Source organism: Daktulosphaira vitifoliae, unplaced genomic scaffold, assembly GCF_025091365.1.
Source record: "Daktulosphaira vitifoliae isolate Bord-2020 unplaced genomic scaffold, ASM2509136v1 Scaffold_3, whole genome shotgun sequence".
Taxonomy (NCBI): Eukaryota; Metazoa; Arthropoda; class Insecta; order Hemiptera; family Phylloxeridae; genus Daktulosphaira; species Daktulosphaira vitifoliae.
The window spans coordinates 18,674,857-18,692,171 of NW_026099574.1; the positions used below are offsets into that span (position 1 = coordinate 18,674,857).

At 23.4% G+C, this 17,315-nt stretch overlaps 1 protein-coding gene across 11 annotated transcripts in view; it reads right to left on the reverse strand.

The window, feature by feature from the left end:
• Nucleotides 1-17,315, reverse strand: part of LOC126902377 (octopamine receptor beta-3R-like) — a 104,420-nt gene that overhangs the window by 41,543 nt on the left and 45,562 nt on the right. For all 11 annotated transcript variants that reach the window (XM_050679559.1, XM_050679568.1, XM_050679560.1 and 8 more), the window contains one exon: nucleotides 12,436-12,581. In XM_050679559.1, coding sequence (XP_050535516.1) covers nucleotides 12,436-12,581 — 146 coding nt within the window. The remainder of the gene's footprint in view (nucleotides 1-12,435; nucleotides 12,582-17,315) is intronic.

Here is a 17,315-nt window from a genome sequence, read left to right on the forward strand (position 1 = left end):
AAAATTGCAATTTTTTTATGTGAACCTCCATATGATTTTTGAGAACTATAAATTTTAATTTTATCAAATACTTTTGCAGTATGAAATAAATCATTATATAATCAAATGTACTGAGTTGTTGTGGTTAAAAAATTAATTTAAACTATAATACTAATAGATACTTACAGGTACATAATTGTATATGCCTATTAATTGTCCTACCTACTAGACATTTTTCTAAAATACACAAACATTTGATTGACAGTTACTTAATTAAAAAATTCTACTATTTTTATATTAAAAGTTTTTACATATAAATCATACGAAAATTAAGGTACTTAATATAGGCAGCTGAGACAATCAAAAGTTTTGAAACAAAATTTCAAATACAAAGGAAAAAGTTGTCGAGTAAACTTATTTAAAATTTTAATTTCAACATTAAAGATCTGTCTGCTAATTGTTAAACGAATAATTGTCGCCCGCCATAATTATTTTATAAACATAAAGTTGTAAACTAAAACTCGCTCTCGAGACTTATGTACGTGTTTCAATAGATTAATTAAGCTTTTTAGTAAAAAATGTTACATAAATGTGATATAAATATAGTGCTTTTAGTAGAATTTTTGTAGTATTTATGTACCCATCAGTTCAGGCATCATAAATCAATAAAATCTTGAAATTTCTAAGAGGTAAACAGAAGTGTTTATTGTAAAGATCGTGCCTTCGAAAATGCAGTAAACGTGGCAAAACTAATTACTATAAGGTACTAAGAACAACTTTTATAGTATATCATGAAACACCCAAAGCGTATAACTGTTATAAAGGCATGACCGCGAACAACAGTGTAATTTTAAATTAACAAAAGACCGAATAGTAATGCCAGGTTTTATATGCTTTCTATGATGTTACATGGTTAATTACTCTTTGTTCGCACAATGGAATAATTTTAATTCATGGGATGATTTTAGTTGATATCGACGTCGTCGGCTTGAAAATCATTATAAGATAAGGCGAAAAAGCGTTAAATCTCAGCCGTTTTAACTAAACAGGGTCGAGAAGGGTGTAAAACATTAAAATAATTTAATGACTCAACGTACACACAAATGGGCGCAGATCCAACGATTTGTGCGGCCGCATAAGCAAAAACAAGTCGATAAGATTGCACAGAGCTTTATTTGTTATTGGAACGCGTTGATTTACGGACAGACAGACTACTTTTTGTGCTGCTACACAAAACAATAATATGTTATAACGGAACCATCAAGAATTACAGTGTTGCAAAAGCTGCTAAAGGCAACCTAGAATTAATAATACTGCAAACGAGGCCGGATGTGTGCAAGTCTATTGCGGTCTTTATCCGATGGTACATCATAACGAGCTTGTGCCTGCTGCGAGCATTTGTGTCGTGTATGTGGGTGCACGTGTGTTCGAATGTGTATAGAAGTTACTGTTGGCCAAGTGACCCATTTTGGTATTACTTAATCGATATGGCGTCCGTTGACTTTGTTTAAGTTGCATACGTAATTATTTCTGGCAGCCTTTACGACGTAAACTGCATTTTTTGCTATGCATTCGATGCAATTTTCTAACATAAATTCTATTCCGAAAAAACACACATTCCTATCATAAAACTTTACATTTTTTTAAATACTTTTTTAATGCTAGAACATTAGTTTCTTGACCTATTTAGTTATTATAAAAGTATAAACAATGGTTTATTAACAAATCCAACTCTGTTAGCCATAGAACAAGAAAAGTTTACATTTAAAAGTAGTAAATTTTAATATGAGCGAGAATGTGACGATATGGTTTTTCTACGAAAACTTATTAAAGTGAAATAATAATAAATATTTATAAATTATGATAATTTTTATTAGCAGTATATGTAACAAACGCAATAATTTAAAATCACCTGTTTATTTTAAATAGCCCATAAAAAATTATTTCTGTACAATCTTTTAAGACTAAAATATCTATAAATCTACTTTTGTTATGACTATTGATCCAATGAATTTATTCAGTAATAATTTTGTTAAAAAAAAAATAATTTTGAGCTATAAAATTTTATTAATAAATAAAATATATTATTATTGGTAATCTGATTCTTGTTGTAACGGTATAATACATTTGACTCATAATTCATGTGATTTTGCACCATAAGTTTAATTTGCATATAAATGTTAACTTAACTTAACAGCTTATAAGGTGACCAACCAATACATTGTATTGATATATAATACATTAGATTTTGTTGTATTTTGAAGCGCAGTCATCAAATCCGAATCCATTTAGTTGTACTATATTTATTGTTCGTCATTTCTGAGAATAGAATTTTATTTTTAAAGTTAAGGGATATAAAAAGAAATATAAGTAAAGAAAATAAATAATTTTGATTATTTATAGCTCGTAAAAATAGTTGAATGACTAGCAAATCGTTTTGAAGTTTTTTACTATAAATATATTTTAAAAGAAAGTTGTTAAAATAATGGTTGATATTACAATTTATTTAATACGTATATATTCATAACAGAAACTGCACAAAGTAGACTCTACATAGATATGATTAAAAAACAATAATGACAACATTTTTCAATAAATATCATGTGTATTGATGAACTCTAAACTTTCATACGGCATGATTTAGTAATTTTTAAGCTATATATAATTAGTATTATAAAAATATAAATGTTTTGATATGTATGCCTATTACTATCTAATTATTTATATTTTATTTCAGTTTTCAAAATAAATAATTGTAAAAATGTAATCTGCAATAATAAATACTTTTTTTTTTTTATTAATCAGTTTTTAAATGGTAGGTAATCAATACTACTCAATAGTATTAAATATGAACGTATTATTTATGAAAAATTATGTTATTCTGTTCTACCTGTTATAGCATAAATGCTGTAAAAGGATAATTTTTCAAGTAGATATTAATTATCTCAGTAAATAAATTAATGAATCGAGTATTTGGGATTTAATTCGTGCTAAATTATAAATAATATTATTTAATGAACATTTATTTTATAAATTAAAAAAAACAAACGACAGAGATAAATTAGCGCCAAACCGCCAACTTAAATTATTAATTATACCTCTATTATTATTATCGTTAAAACTACAAGTTTTAACTTTATTATTCATTTACAGCAGATATAGAAAAATTTGGTCGGCAAGTATTTACATATCTATAATTATTTTTTAAATATTTATTGCATGAATGAAATTAATTTTAAAATTCAAAAAGTTATTTGCTTTAAGATTGAAAAAATCAGTTATGAATTTGCGAGATATCTCCAAAATTATTTATTTCTCTCTTTTAAATAATAAAAAAAATAATGTAAATATATCATCATAAAATAATTCATAAGTTTTTTACTGAAATTAATTTGAAATTTTTATAAAAAATGTCCGGATCCATATTATATTTACCATTAAATATTTTTATGCACAAAATATCAATTGCAAGTGAAAAAAAATCTATCTGTTTAATTGAGAAACCCCATTTTTTCAATCCATATTCTACGGAAAATAACATAGTGTTCTCGTAAAAGGCAGTAAGAAAAGTAAATGGTCGAAAGATTAAAGCTTTATTTGAAGCTCAACTATATTCTCATGAATTTTTCTGGTTTGGTGATTTTTACTGTCTCTTTCAATATTTGTCGGAAAAAACCTTACTGAAAAAAATAAAAATCTCTCAAATTGATAATCGAACAAAATAATTTTACTTGAAATTCCAAATCTTATTTTGTTAATTCTCTTTATTTATTTAACTATTACCAAGATTCCTACTTCTATTTTCAGAAAAAAATTACTAATAATTTGTTTTTTTTATTTCTGGATTTTGTTCGTTTTTAATGAAATTTAGACATTTTTTTATAAATATATGACAAATGAAAAAAGTCTTTTTAGTTACACAAACCTATAGACAAGTATATTATAGGTTTTCTTTTTAGATACTATATGAGGAACTAGTGACATGCATGATATGAGTTTATAGTTGTGAATAGGACTATGATTTAATGTTGTATAAATTATGAATTTAAAATATTTTATGTTTTATTTTACCAACTTTTTTGTTGAAGGATTTATTCAATAAAAGAATAATGTAATCAAAATAAATGTAATAAAATAAATAATGTAAGAAATAAATATATTTATTTTATGTGTGACACAAGAAAATACTAAACAAATTTTGTAACTCAAGTTTATTAATGAAATTATATACCTATTAATTCCCAATGTACAATATTTATATTAATATAAATTTATCTCTTGATGTCAATTTTTCTTGAATGACTTTTTTTAATTAGTATAATTATAATTTTAATACCATTAAAAGTGTTTTAAAGTAGAATTATTGTGTTATATTTTCTTTTATTTAATAAAATTTAAATTAAATGTGAAAAATATAGGCTTGTTAAATTATAAAATATTAACTTTTATCAATAGTGTTTATTTTAAAAATTTATTTTTTTTCTAATTTATAAAGGGGAAAAGAGTAATTTTTAGTAGAAAATAAAGGGTATACTATATATGATTAGATCTTTGAAGTTAAAATTTTGATCAGTATATTTATACATCAATTTGTGTGTTGTGTGAAACACACTTAGAATTCTATATTTTTTTATGTCTAAAAATCTTGTTTTTATTTTATGTTATGTTTCTTTACTCGTGGACTTATATAAAGAACTTTTTTTTATATTACAGTCTAGAAAATGGTTATTGAAGAGAAGAAAAGACTAAACGTTTTTAATCCCGCGATCCAATTTATATGTGTATTAAAACTATAATATTTTTACAACTGTTGGTGTCTAAGAAAAGTGTTGATCAAACAAGAGTCAAATGATATCAATACATTAGACTTTGTCCTCAAAATGAAATAAATTATAAGATTTTGAAAATGGTTATATTATTTAATTACTGCAAATAAATACAGGGAAAACTACTGCTTTTTATTAGTATTATATTAATAAGTACTTAGTACTTTATTAATAAGTAGAACATATGTATACATCATTTCATTGAACTTAATATATAGAAAAATTTAAACTGTCTATATTGAACAAAAATGTATTTTATAGTAAAAAATAAATGTGTTGCAGTTTCAGTGAATAAAATATTATCAATTAAATACCTAAATTATACTATAATTATTGTTAATTTATTTTTATAAATCATAGCGACTTTTAATTTTTCAAAACCTAAACGTAAAATAATACAAAATAACTACTGCACAACATGAACTCGTGAATGTAAATACATTACAGGTTAATACCCTCTATATTTTTTAAGAAAAAGGTAATGAAAAAATTTCAATTAAAAAAGTTTAAAACAATTCCTACCATTTATCTGTCAAATTAAATAGAAATATAGTTATTTTTGTGAATCTTTTTATATTATAAAAAAAAAAAAATAATTAAAAAATGTTATCGGTTTTTTTGAACAATTAAATTTAATTTTGACATTTAATATTTTTAGCATTCATTTTATGATTTTGATCTTTGATTAATTTATTTTTTTTAAATCCAGATAGCTTTAACTTTCAAAATGATTTATTCTCAAACCATTAAAGTGTTATCTTAGAAATTAATGTTAAAAAAAAACCGTCATATATTTTTCACGAGATAATGAATTAGTCAATTGGAATTTTGACTATTAAATTAATTTATATAGTGTTTTTATTTATCTGGATATTTTCTATACATATTGTGTATCGTTATCTTTATTTATAAAAATAAAATAGACAGTTCTTCCTTCATGAATTGATTTTCAAAAATCTTATTTCACTTCAAAAAATAGAGCCGATTTTTTCTAGTTACTTTTAACTTAATTAAATTAAAAATATTTTCATTTAATTTACTAAATTAAAAATTAATTTAAGTTAAACGAGTTGAATAAATATGTTAACTTGTGAAGCCTGAGTAAACAATATATTAATAGCTCAGTGTAAAAATAATTTGAAGTGTATTTTTGACAAAAACGAGTAAGTTATATAATTATATTAGCCTATAAGTAAAATGAATTCTGTATAAATTTGGCAAGGAGAAACTTAATATTTGAATCACTTTATCTCAATAAAAAATTATTAATACATAACATTTTTCATACCTTTTTGCATTAAGACATCGTTATAGTTAATATCATATGTGTAACTAGAAAGACATTTTTTGAAGAATGCTAAATTGATTTTTTTCGCAGCCTTAAAAATATTTTAATATAATAATACATGTGATTTACTAAAATGGGGAAATAAGATCCTCTCCATTTATCTGAGTTGCACTTATGGTTGATAAATTTTAGAAAATAGCTAATTTTACACGAAACTTATTTATTTATACCTTTAAATATGTTATTTTTACATATAGAAAATTTTCAGTATTTTATAGACATTACTTTTAATTACGTAGTTGTAATAAATTTGAAACGTTACTTGTACATTCAATGCTATTAGGTCTTTTTTAGTAATGATATTATTTTACTGTATGCAAGTATTTTTTTTAGTAAAGCTCATATTGTTTCAGATAACTTTAGTATATATTTGTTTATAGAGGTTGAAATTGGATTCATTGCAGATGCTTCAGTATTTTTTACTGCAAATAGTAGTGGTTTTGGGAATCATGAAAGTGGTTTAGTAAATATCATATCATAATAATGTTTTTTATCCTAACAGTCTATACTGTTTTTGGTCAAATTGTATAAAAATGTTAGATTTTACCTTTAAGAAAATTTATAAAATGCATTTTAAGCAAAACGTGTTTTGAAATTCAAAAGAAAAGTTTCTAAATAATTAATTTGCTTTTATAAACAAGAAATTCTCTGTAGTCCGTTATTACTATTTCTAAAAATAAAACCTTTGAAGTACATAATACACATAACTAATTGGACGTTTCTTGATATAAAAAACACTCTAGTGAAGGTTTAACAAAATAACAAAATCATTTCAATTTGATTAAAACCTATTAAAAAACGAAGTATTATGTTTCAGTTAGTCGAGGTATTAGTTTCAACCGTATAGTACAGTTGAAAAGTTGATTTTATGGATTATATGTTTATGTCCGTTATGACCATTTTAAATTTCAGACATTAGAGGATTCAAGAAAAAAGGTGGACTAACTCAATATTGTAATCATTAATTCTTGGTCGTGATATAATTTTTATCAATACTAATTTACTGGCATAATAGTTAATATTATGATTGATATGTTACATATATTGTAAATTTTCTACAGGTTGTGTTTATTTGTGATTTTGTTTAATAAGAAAGTTGTAAAGCTAATTATAAGATAGTTAAAAGTCTACATGTTAATCAATATAAAATGTCAGTAAAGTGCTAATTTTTTATTTTTAATCAAATAGAACAATAAAACTAAAGCAAGTAAATAAAATATATAAATATTCAGAGTTGCTTCCACTAACGCAATGTTGCATGCTATGTCTCCATTATTTATTTTTATTTATTCTAATGAAGTTTTTATAATTTTATAAAGTTCATAAAATAAATGATAATATTGATGCTAAAAATAAATGAAGTTTCTCACCAAGGTTTATATTTGTTTATGTATTATTTTCTTAAGCTTTTAGATGCTGGCTCCACAAAGCATCCTTTATTAACGCCAATGATTACATTATTTCTATGAAATTTTGATTTGCTATATTTTTCAAATAAATTGAAACAAAAAGATAATTATGATTAATAATTTTCAAATTATTATTTTATAATGTCAAAGTTATATAATTTAAATTTTATACTAGAATAAACGCTAAATAGACATTCTTAATAGGTTTAAAAATAATTAAAATTTCTTTGCCATTAAATAGCACTTCTTTAAGCATAAACCTTTTGAATATTTCTAGAAAAGTTTTTATAAATAAATATAATGTCACACTTAACATCATTAGGTATGTCTATAATTATTTGTAAAACTTATGGTATACAAAAACAAAATATTTGCTTCTTTTTTGGTCGTAAGTCATAAATCTAAACAGACAATAGTTGTTCATTTATTTTTGTCTATTATGTTAAAGCTACTGATAAATCTAAGTTTTTTCATTTTTCGATTAAAGTAAGAACATTAACGGTATTTTTGAATAATTGTTTTTTTTAATTAAAAAAAAACTTTATTATTTTAATCTCATTTTTTACAATCTATAGACTTAAATATTATAGTCTTTAGCTATACTGTTTATTGTTTATATGTCTAAATTAGTATGATTTCATTATGAATTTAACAAAGAAAGCTATTGTATAGTATACTGAATAAACTAAAAATAAACTCTTTAAAAATTAAATTAAAAAAAAACAAGCATAACATTACCAATAATTGAACAAGCTGCCATTGTTAGTTGTTTTGAAAAAATAATTTAAAATTGACTCGTGACATTTTATTTGAAATTATTTTCTTAGGTAAGACTACATTTCACATAGGAATCAAATATAATGTAGTTAGCTACTTGTATAACATCAATTTTTAAAACTGCCGTCGGAAATCACACTCACTCGAGAGAATCTGAAATTCGATAGTATTTATGTGAAATTAAACACTTGATCGTTGTTCCGATAACTTCCAATAACCGTGATTGTTAATCACGGTTATTGTTAATCTCGCATTTGTAACATTTCACATGGATAGTTTACAGTATTCAATTATTTGGGCTTTTAGTTCAAGTCAAACTCAATTGAAACTTAATACCATTAAGGTCATTTATAGGTATACTTGTAGTTTATTTGTATTGTTCAAAGCCATTAAACCCTTACAAAATCTGAGCATATATACTTTATTTTGAATAGTAATTGAAACCTAAAAACTCATGAAACCATCATGGTATATCAGATTATTTTGGATTGCGATTTATACTTTTTTCCTTATTGTAATATATGTTTGAAAGTTTTAGAATTTTCATAGTTATTGCTGGAATAATATTTTATATTATTGTCATGGTACAAAAAGTATTTCCGGACATTATTTATTTTCCTTTTATCACATAATAGATCATTATCCGAAGTAAGTCAATATGAGCATTGTGTAGTTAATAGAGCATTGTGAGCGAAACAAAGATTTTGAAGAGAGTGACTCGAGTTTGCATTTATTCGACGGATACGCTTTTGATTCTTGTTAAATGAAAACATTTTAACAATTCTTTTATACAACAGTGTAATTTAACAACAAACGCGCGTGTAAAACGTCATTTTTGAAAATGTTCCACTCACCTGATAATTGAAACTTTTAAAAGTATAATCAATCAATGACTATGGCATATTAAAAGTTGTGCACACTGGTCCATTATTTAAAGTGTTCCAATCACGTGCGGGCAAGACATCTTTTTTTATTTTATTAAGCTTTTGTAAATCTAAACTTCAAAATTAAATTGCTATCGACATACATAAGTACACATTTACTACTAACAATACATACAAACAAGCTGAAAATAGATTTTGTCAACACTTTTAACCATCGAGTAAAAACAAAAAAGAACATTTTAATAATATTTTTGACTTATCAAAAACTTATACAGCTTGATTAAACTTTTTTCTATAATGGTTTTTAGTCAACTTTTTTGATATTTTATTCTTAATGACAAATTATAAAAATTTCTTCATGAAAAAAATGAATAATGTTTAAAGTTTAACAACAAAATTATAAAAGTATATGGTTTAACCTTATAGTTTATGCAGTAAATTATAACATATTCATATTGAATTAAATAGAATAAAATTTTTTTTACAAATTAATTCATTAATTGAGTTGCAATTAAAATTATTTATCAAAATCATCGTATAAATTGAATTATTCTTTTAAGATATTTAAGAGTATAGAATATAAGGTATATTATTTTTTGTATATTACTTGTCAAACATGTAAAATAAAAATATTTGACATAAAATTATACTTGGTTTTTAAAGATATTATTTTAATTTATTTATTTTATAAAAAAGTAATTGAAGTACTTCTTTAGTTCATTTTGATTTGCATTTTACATGTATTTCTTTATAAATACTGATAAGTTAGTCACACGCATGAAGATAGACCGATAAAAAAAGTAAATTTAAAATCAACTACATCATCGAAAAAATATCATTGTAAAGCCAATGATTATCATCTTCACACTTAAGAAAAAAAAAAATAAATATATATATATATATATAAACCAAATAAACAATTATCGCAAAACAAACTAGTAATTTATGTTATTAACGGTAATAGCCATCTGTCAGCTCCGGTTAACCGTGTCATTTTATTTTGGAAACTTTCCAACTTGAATACTACAAAAATCTTAGGATTAATGGTGATTTGTAATCTGTCTTGAGTTTGTTTTCAAAACCTGCCAACTGTCTATTCGTTCAAAGATAATACGGCAAAATGTGCATTCTAAACTTTTATTTTTTGATAATTCATGTTATTACAGAAAGAATTGTTTAACATGTTATTACTACAGAGAAAGAATTTAAAGATTAGGAATAAAAAGTCGTCTTCTGCTTTTTATTTTATTTTAGTTGGAAAATGCTAATTTATAAGTATAGTAGGTATTAAAAGCTCAAGGAATAATTAACAACTATATAATCTTTGCAACACCTTTTTAATTGTTAAATCTAAAATTTAACATTTTTTTAAATTTACCAGAGTTTTGTCTATTAGAATGAATACTTAGTTGAAACAACTTTAAATATATTTTATAATAGTTTTGGTTTAGAAAAAAAGTTTCTTTGCTAACAATATTCAGTTCTAAGCAAATTGTGTTGCCAAAAGAAAAAGAGGAGTTTAAGAAAATAAGAGCAAAGTCGTATAAGATTTACATGCAAAATATTATTATGTTTTAAATTATTCATATCTTCTTACATTGCTCAAACCGAATGTTTGTGTGTGAATTTAATATTGTACGTGCGTTCCATTTATTTAATAAGTTTGTGGTTCTTATAGGCTAATAAAAACAACTTATGTAGATTATATACACGTTCGTTTTATAAATTGTTGGTTTAGCGAACCTAATTAAATAGAACTAATTTTATATAGTAAGGCAGCAAATTTGCTGAGTTGTATTAAAAACACTTAAACAAAATTCTTTGTTCCACTAAAATGTGATCTTAAAATTATTTTATTTGTTACTGTTTTAGACTTGGTTTCTTAAGCTTTGACGATATATCCTTGTAACAATTATACTTCAATACAATTTGAATCATATAATTTATTTTACGAACTAGAAAAGTAGAAGTTTTTAATGGCGCAAAAAAAAAATTTAATTACTTCGTTCATAAAAAAATATATATATACTCATATATATGTATACATAAATTTATCTTATTCAAACATCTTGGTTATTAGCCTTTACTCATCAGTCTCCTAATGTATAAATGTAGACACAATGGTCTATCTGGCTGTCAGTTCTCTTTTTTCTCTCGACCGCACGCTGAATGATTGATATGCCCCAGAGCCTACGCATCGATCGAGTCTCTGCCGTACTTTAGCAATTGTCACCGACTTACAATCGTGTTGCGCGCGTGTGTCTCTATGAGTTTCTCGGAAATTTATACAGAGATAACTATGAGAATCTGATGCTGGTTTAACGTACGTTTATTTAACTCAAACTGGCGATAGTAGATTAAAATGTCAGCAAATGATATATCATTTCGCTTAAACTTTTATTGTAAAAATACTTAAAAAAGTTTTAAAACTATTTCACTATTCTGCATGTAGATTTTTTTTTGCTGGTTATAAGATGTACACTTTTACATTTAAAACTTTTTTTTTCTTTAATAATCAAACTGTTTATATTTTTCCTATAAGTTACAAAAAACTTTTTTTATAGTTAGAAATAACATAAAACTGTACGAATACATTTTTATAGTGCTACTATAGAATCACAGCTGAAAATTTATTTGGTATTTAATAAAATTATATGAAACCTAACCAGTCTTTTATGCTAAATAAATTCCACATAAATTCAAGTTGTATTTAATGCGAAAAACATATTAGTCCGTTTGCAACCAACGCGTTAGTTCGATGTGAACATTTTCTCAAAGTAATATTTATTTGAGTTCAACATTATGGGATGAATAATTAGGGATAAATAATATAAAAGAAAGGTTCACTAATAATTTCAATAAAAAACAAATATTTTTATGAATTATGCATATTATCAAAAAAAAAAAAAAATGTTCAACATATCATTGCTATATGACTTTTTTATTAGTCATATTTATATTATTATATGCATACATATATTATACAAATATTTATTGTTTTGTTTGTGTAATGATTTTGCAGTCTAAATTATTGTTTTATCATGCGGCTTGTAACTTTTTAAGACTTTAAGATCTTTACTTAATATTTAGGTGAGATTATCTTTACATTATGCGGTATTTAACTAAAATAATTTAATACTAGAAAATAATAACTCTGTGCTCAAATTATCATTCATATTCAACGACGAAACATAATTATTTAGTACACTTACCACCGCCATTTGTTAAGCTATCACTGTCCGGAGGTCTTAATCTATGACTGTAATGTTGTATCCTATGTTGGTGTATGCTATTTAAGATAATATTACTCGAGGTTCTAGATAGAGCCTGTCTCTGTCGCACAGCTTCTTTGTAAATTCTGAAATAACAATTTATCAAATAGTTAAAAATATGTCATTAATTGTGGGACATTTTAATAATAAGCTTTTTGCGACGTTATTGAAAAAAAGAAATATTTTTGAATAACGTCGAAGGAGATAAATTCGTCTCCAGAATAGTTTATTTATAACACCAAACATTTACCGCATTTTCGGTCGTAAATATTTTCAAGGCACCATAAAAAATAAAACAGGTAATAGAATATTTTGGAGCCTATAATGGGTTTGGCTTTAAAGGCATCAACGAGCACATGGATTTATTGGGATAAACCTTTCTTATTTTTACATTTTTTTATCGCAGTCACTGAACAAATGATGTACACACCTTTTACAACAAATAAATTGTTTGAATAAATAATATAATCGAATTTTCGTAAAATTAAAACTCCAAAATTATATAAATAATAATGACGAGACAGTTGCGTTCTTAGCCATGCTAAGTAGGCTGAAGCTTAGAGTGGCAACATTAGGAGTGGCCATAGAGATGTCTACAATGACAAATTACTAAATAAATGGGGTGGCAAATACGACATTTATGTAATAACATATCTCTGAATACATCACTGTAAAAAGATAATATTTTTTTAAACTAGGTAAAAATAGTTTAAATTATAAAAAAAGTAGATAGAATTTTTGCCTTGAAATAAATTTATTGACTTGGTAACTTCTTATAAAACCATCATAAATTATTTTGAGTTGTAAAGGAAGAACTAAAGCGCAGTATTTTTTTTTTATCAGAAAACCATCAAAGTGTAATGATAATTTATAACAAAAAGTTTTTAACTAATAGTTTTAGTACTAAAAGTCCTTACATGTTCAGTAATTTAGCTACATGTTAAGCAAGTTTGTGATTTACTTTCAAATAGTAGTTTAGCAACTAAATATAGTAATTGTCGAGTAATTAACACGGTTTTAGTAAGATTCGTTTTTAGGTTGCATCTTTTTAAGTAAAATTGATAGACTTACTCGTATGTAATTGTGCTTAGACGACTGACTAAAAAATCACATGTAACCTCAAAATTGAATGAAATAACTAAGAGGGTTTAGATTTGGCCTATTTAATTATTCCTATGTAAACACTTAAAGTGCATTGCAATCCAAATATTTATACAAAAACTATTGCTTTGCTCTGCAAATAAATGATGATGATGAATAAAATTTATTCGTGTGATGTAAATGACAGGAAATGTAAATTTTAGACATCAAAAGACCATATATTCTTTTTAATAGAAATTTTTTGAAATACAAAAATAATACTGAATGAATCCAAACTCCTTTTTGGGTTTATCAATTAGTTGATTTATTTTTATAAAAGTTATGTAATTATAAATTTTTGTTATAGTTAGCAAATCGTACAATATATTTAACATATTTAACTGTAGCTTTAATAAAATAATATTAGTTCTTTGTAGTTCTTTATTATAAAATAAATAACAAAAAATTATGTTCTTTTTAAATTAGTTACTTTAATTAATTTTTTTTTTCTTGTTTATTTATACTTTGTACAATTCTCGTATAAAAAATCTGTAAATATTTTAGAATTTCTATTTATTTTTTTGAAGTAAAAATCTTAGTTTGATCTTATATGAAGGTTAGTTAATGGACTTCGCGAAAGCCTTCGTTAAGCGTAATTAACGTTTCCAAAAACTTGTGATCAAAGAAACACGCTAGCTCAGACTCTGAGTAACTGAACATTAAATATATTTTTTCAAATACAATTGTAAAAAAATACACATCAGCCAACGTATTATCTTTATTTAAAGCTATTTGAATTTTAAGAATAAAATGCATCAATAGAAATAATAAGTAGTATAGAGAATATTAATTAATTTAATGTCTTAATAATAATAAAGCAAATAATTTTAATTAATTAAAGGTTTTGCCTAAAAGATTTTTTATCTGTTAAGGATAAATTTTAATTTAACAAAATTATAAATAAGTTATAAGGTATAATTAAACAGTAAAATTTAATGGCCTAAAGAAAAATAATAATTATTATCAAAATTATAATTTATGCTGTTAAAAATACAACGATCCTTATAAATTAATTTAAAAGATGACTTCAAACACTTTTTTTGTTCAATATTGATCATTTAAATTTTTTAAATTTATAGAACACTTAAAATTAAAAGAAAATTATACTTTAAAACGTAATTATTTTTTTGAGAAACACTTTTTTTTGATATTATTATATAAAAAACAACTATGCTTTGAAAATATTATTGTCCACAATATTAAATTTTCTCATAAACATGCTACTTAATAAATCAATTATTCATATATATTTGTATAATCTCATACAAATAATTACCATTAATAATTTTTAGATTTTTTCTATAAATCTGAATTTATAAAATTGTTCATAAATTATTAAGGAATTTTTTAGAGAAAACGATTATTACTATTTCCATTTTATACCCTCATTCAATTATTTTTAATAATCAGTAGTTTAAATTTTGCTACTCTTCAAAATTTTTTTACACAGAGTTCTCCTTTTTTAACAAGGTTTATGCAGTCCCATTTAATTAGGAACGCGCTTTTTTTTAGATTTACTGTTTTTGTCTTTGTCTACGGTCTTAATTTTCATGTATAGTAATATATTAATATTAAAATAAACATTTTTCCTCAAAACTTTTTTGTTCAAATGATTAAATAAAAATAAAATGTAACCTTTTCCTTAATTTGTCTTTCCTTATTTTTATTGAATAAATTAATACAAGTAGTATATAAATAAATGCAGAATTGCTTACAAAAAATATAAGTTGAAATAAAAAATATTTTATACTTTTTTGTGTTTTTAAATTTATTATTTAAAAAAAATTCTTTGCAATTTTCTAATTTTTTAAATCTTTGTTGAAAGAATAATTTGTATATAAGTAAATAGATAGTTTATAAAAAAATGTTGAAATTGTATTTTGGGATTTTTCAATCGTTGTTTAAATACAAAAGTTTGAAACTTAAATTGTATGTCTTGATCAAAGTTAATTTGTGATGGTCAAAAATTAACCATCCGGATCTCATCTATCTAAATGAAAGTTGGCTGAAAATTTGTTGTAACCACTATCCAAAGTTCCTTAAGTATAATAAAAACTATTACTTTTAACAGTAATGAGAGAAGTTTTATACATTTTTTCATTTTACTAAGAACAAAAGTTTTTTTTTTTTTTTTGAAGATTATTTTTCATTTGACTTGTATTCTTAAAAACAATCAGCTATCGAATTTAATCGTTTTAATTGATATATTATGAGTTTTTTATAATTTATTAAGTAATTAAAATTTGTATTATACATTTAATAATATAAGTTCAAGTATAAAAAAGAATAAGCAAAGTCAAATAAACATTAAATAAAATAAAGTCAAATAATTATCTAATATAATATTATCTTGAATAAAAATGTTTACTTTATTTTTTGTTTCTGTTAAAATAATTTGGGTAAGTCCAATGGTATTTAGGGGAAATTTAGTAAGATAATGATTAAAAATATACAAAAAAGTATTTTGTAAATTAAAAAAATATTAGGAAATAAGAAAAAAAATGTTTGAATAAAAAGAGCTAAAAATAATTTTCTGTTCAAATAAATAATGTTTACTCATTCCCTAAAGAATAGTCAACAGTATAAGGCTAATCAAATAAATTAGCAATGAAAAATGAAAAAAAAACTTTTTGTCTGTGTTAAAAGAAAAAGTATACTTTAAAATTATTTATACTATTATTATTACAACTATTTAAAAAATTGATAAAAATATACTCGGCAATGTAAATATCAAGAAACTAAAAAAAAGTTCTATAAATTTAAATACTAAGAACTAGTATAAAATGTAATTTTTTTTTAGGTACACTGATTAAGAAAACATTATTTTTAAATTAATTGTTTAAAATTTGTATATTTGTAATAAAAGTAATTTTTGTATATTAAAATTATCTTATAAAATTCAAAATTAAAGCTAAAAAGTTTATGACATTTGTCATATGTATTAAAATTGAATAGAAAAAAGTATAGTTTTGATCTTTCTACGAATATATTTTCCTAGTTACTTTTTTAGAATTAAACACTATTAACAAATTTGCATCGAAGCGTTTCTTATGATAGTGATTTTAATCACTGTTGGATATCATTTATACTTACCCATATATGCCTCGACCCCACTGTGCTACCGTTTTTCAATGATGTTTAGTGTAATAGTACACATTATGTGGATAAGTATAATACTAACCCACATTCCAAATCAAAACATTTATTTATTTTTAGAAAATTGCGATTTGTATTTTGCAAATTACAAGATAAAATTATTTATTTATTCATAACATTAAAAAAACTAAACTTTAAATATTAAATCAAGAATCTATATATTTTTATTGAGTACATAAAATGTTCTGTAAAATTTATATTCCACTTATTTTTATAACCAAATGATTTAAATAGATTCTAAATAAATTGCCATACTTTTTCAACAAAGGAAAATACGTTTTTTTATTAAATAAGCTGTGTAATTATTTTAGATACCAAAAAAGTCAAATAGCAAGAAAGTCTTCAAATTTTACAAACAAAATATATATATGTACGATCACTAAAACAATACCATTTCAGATCCGTATCAAAGCCCAAAATAAATCCATTTTAAATTAATAGAATGTCAACTAATAAATCTAACCAAACCTGATAGAATAAATTATTATTTTATTTTAAAAATAATATTGTACACAACTTTTGTT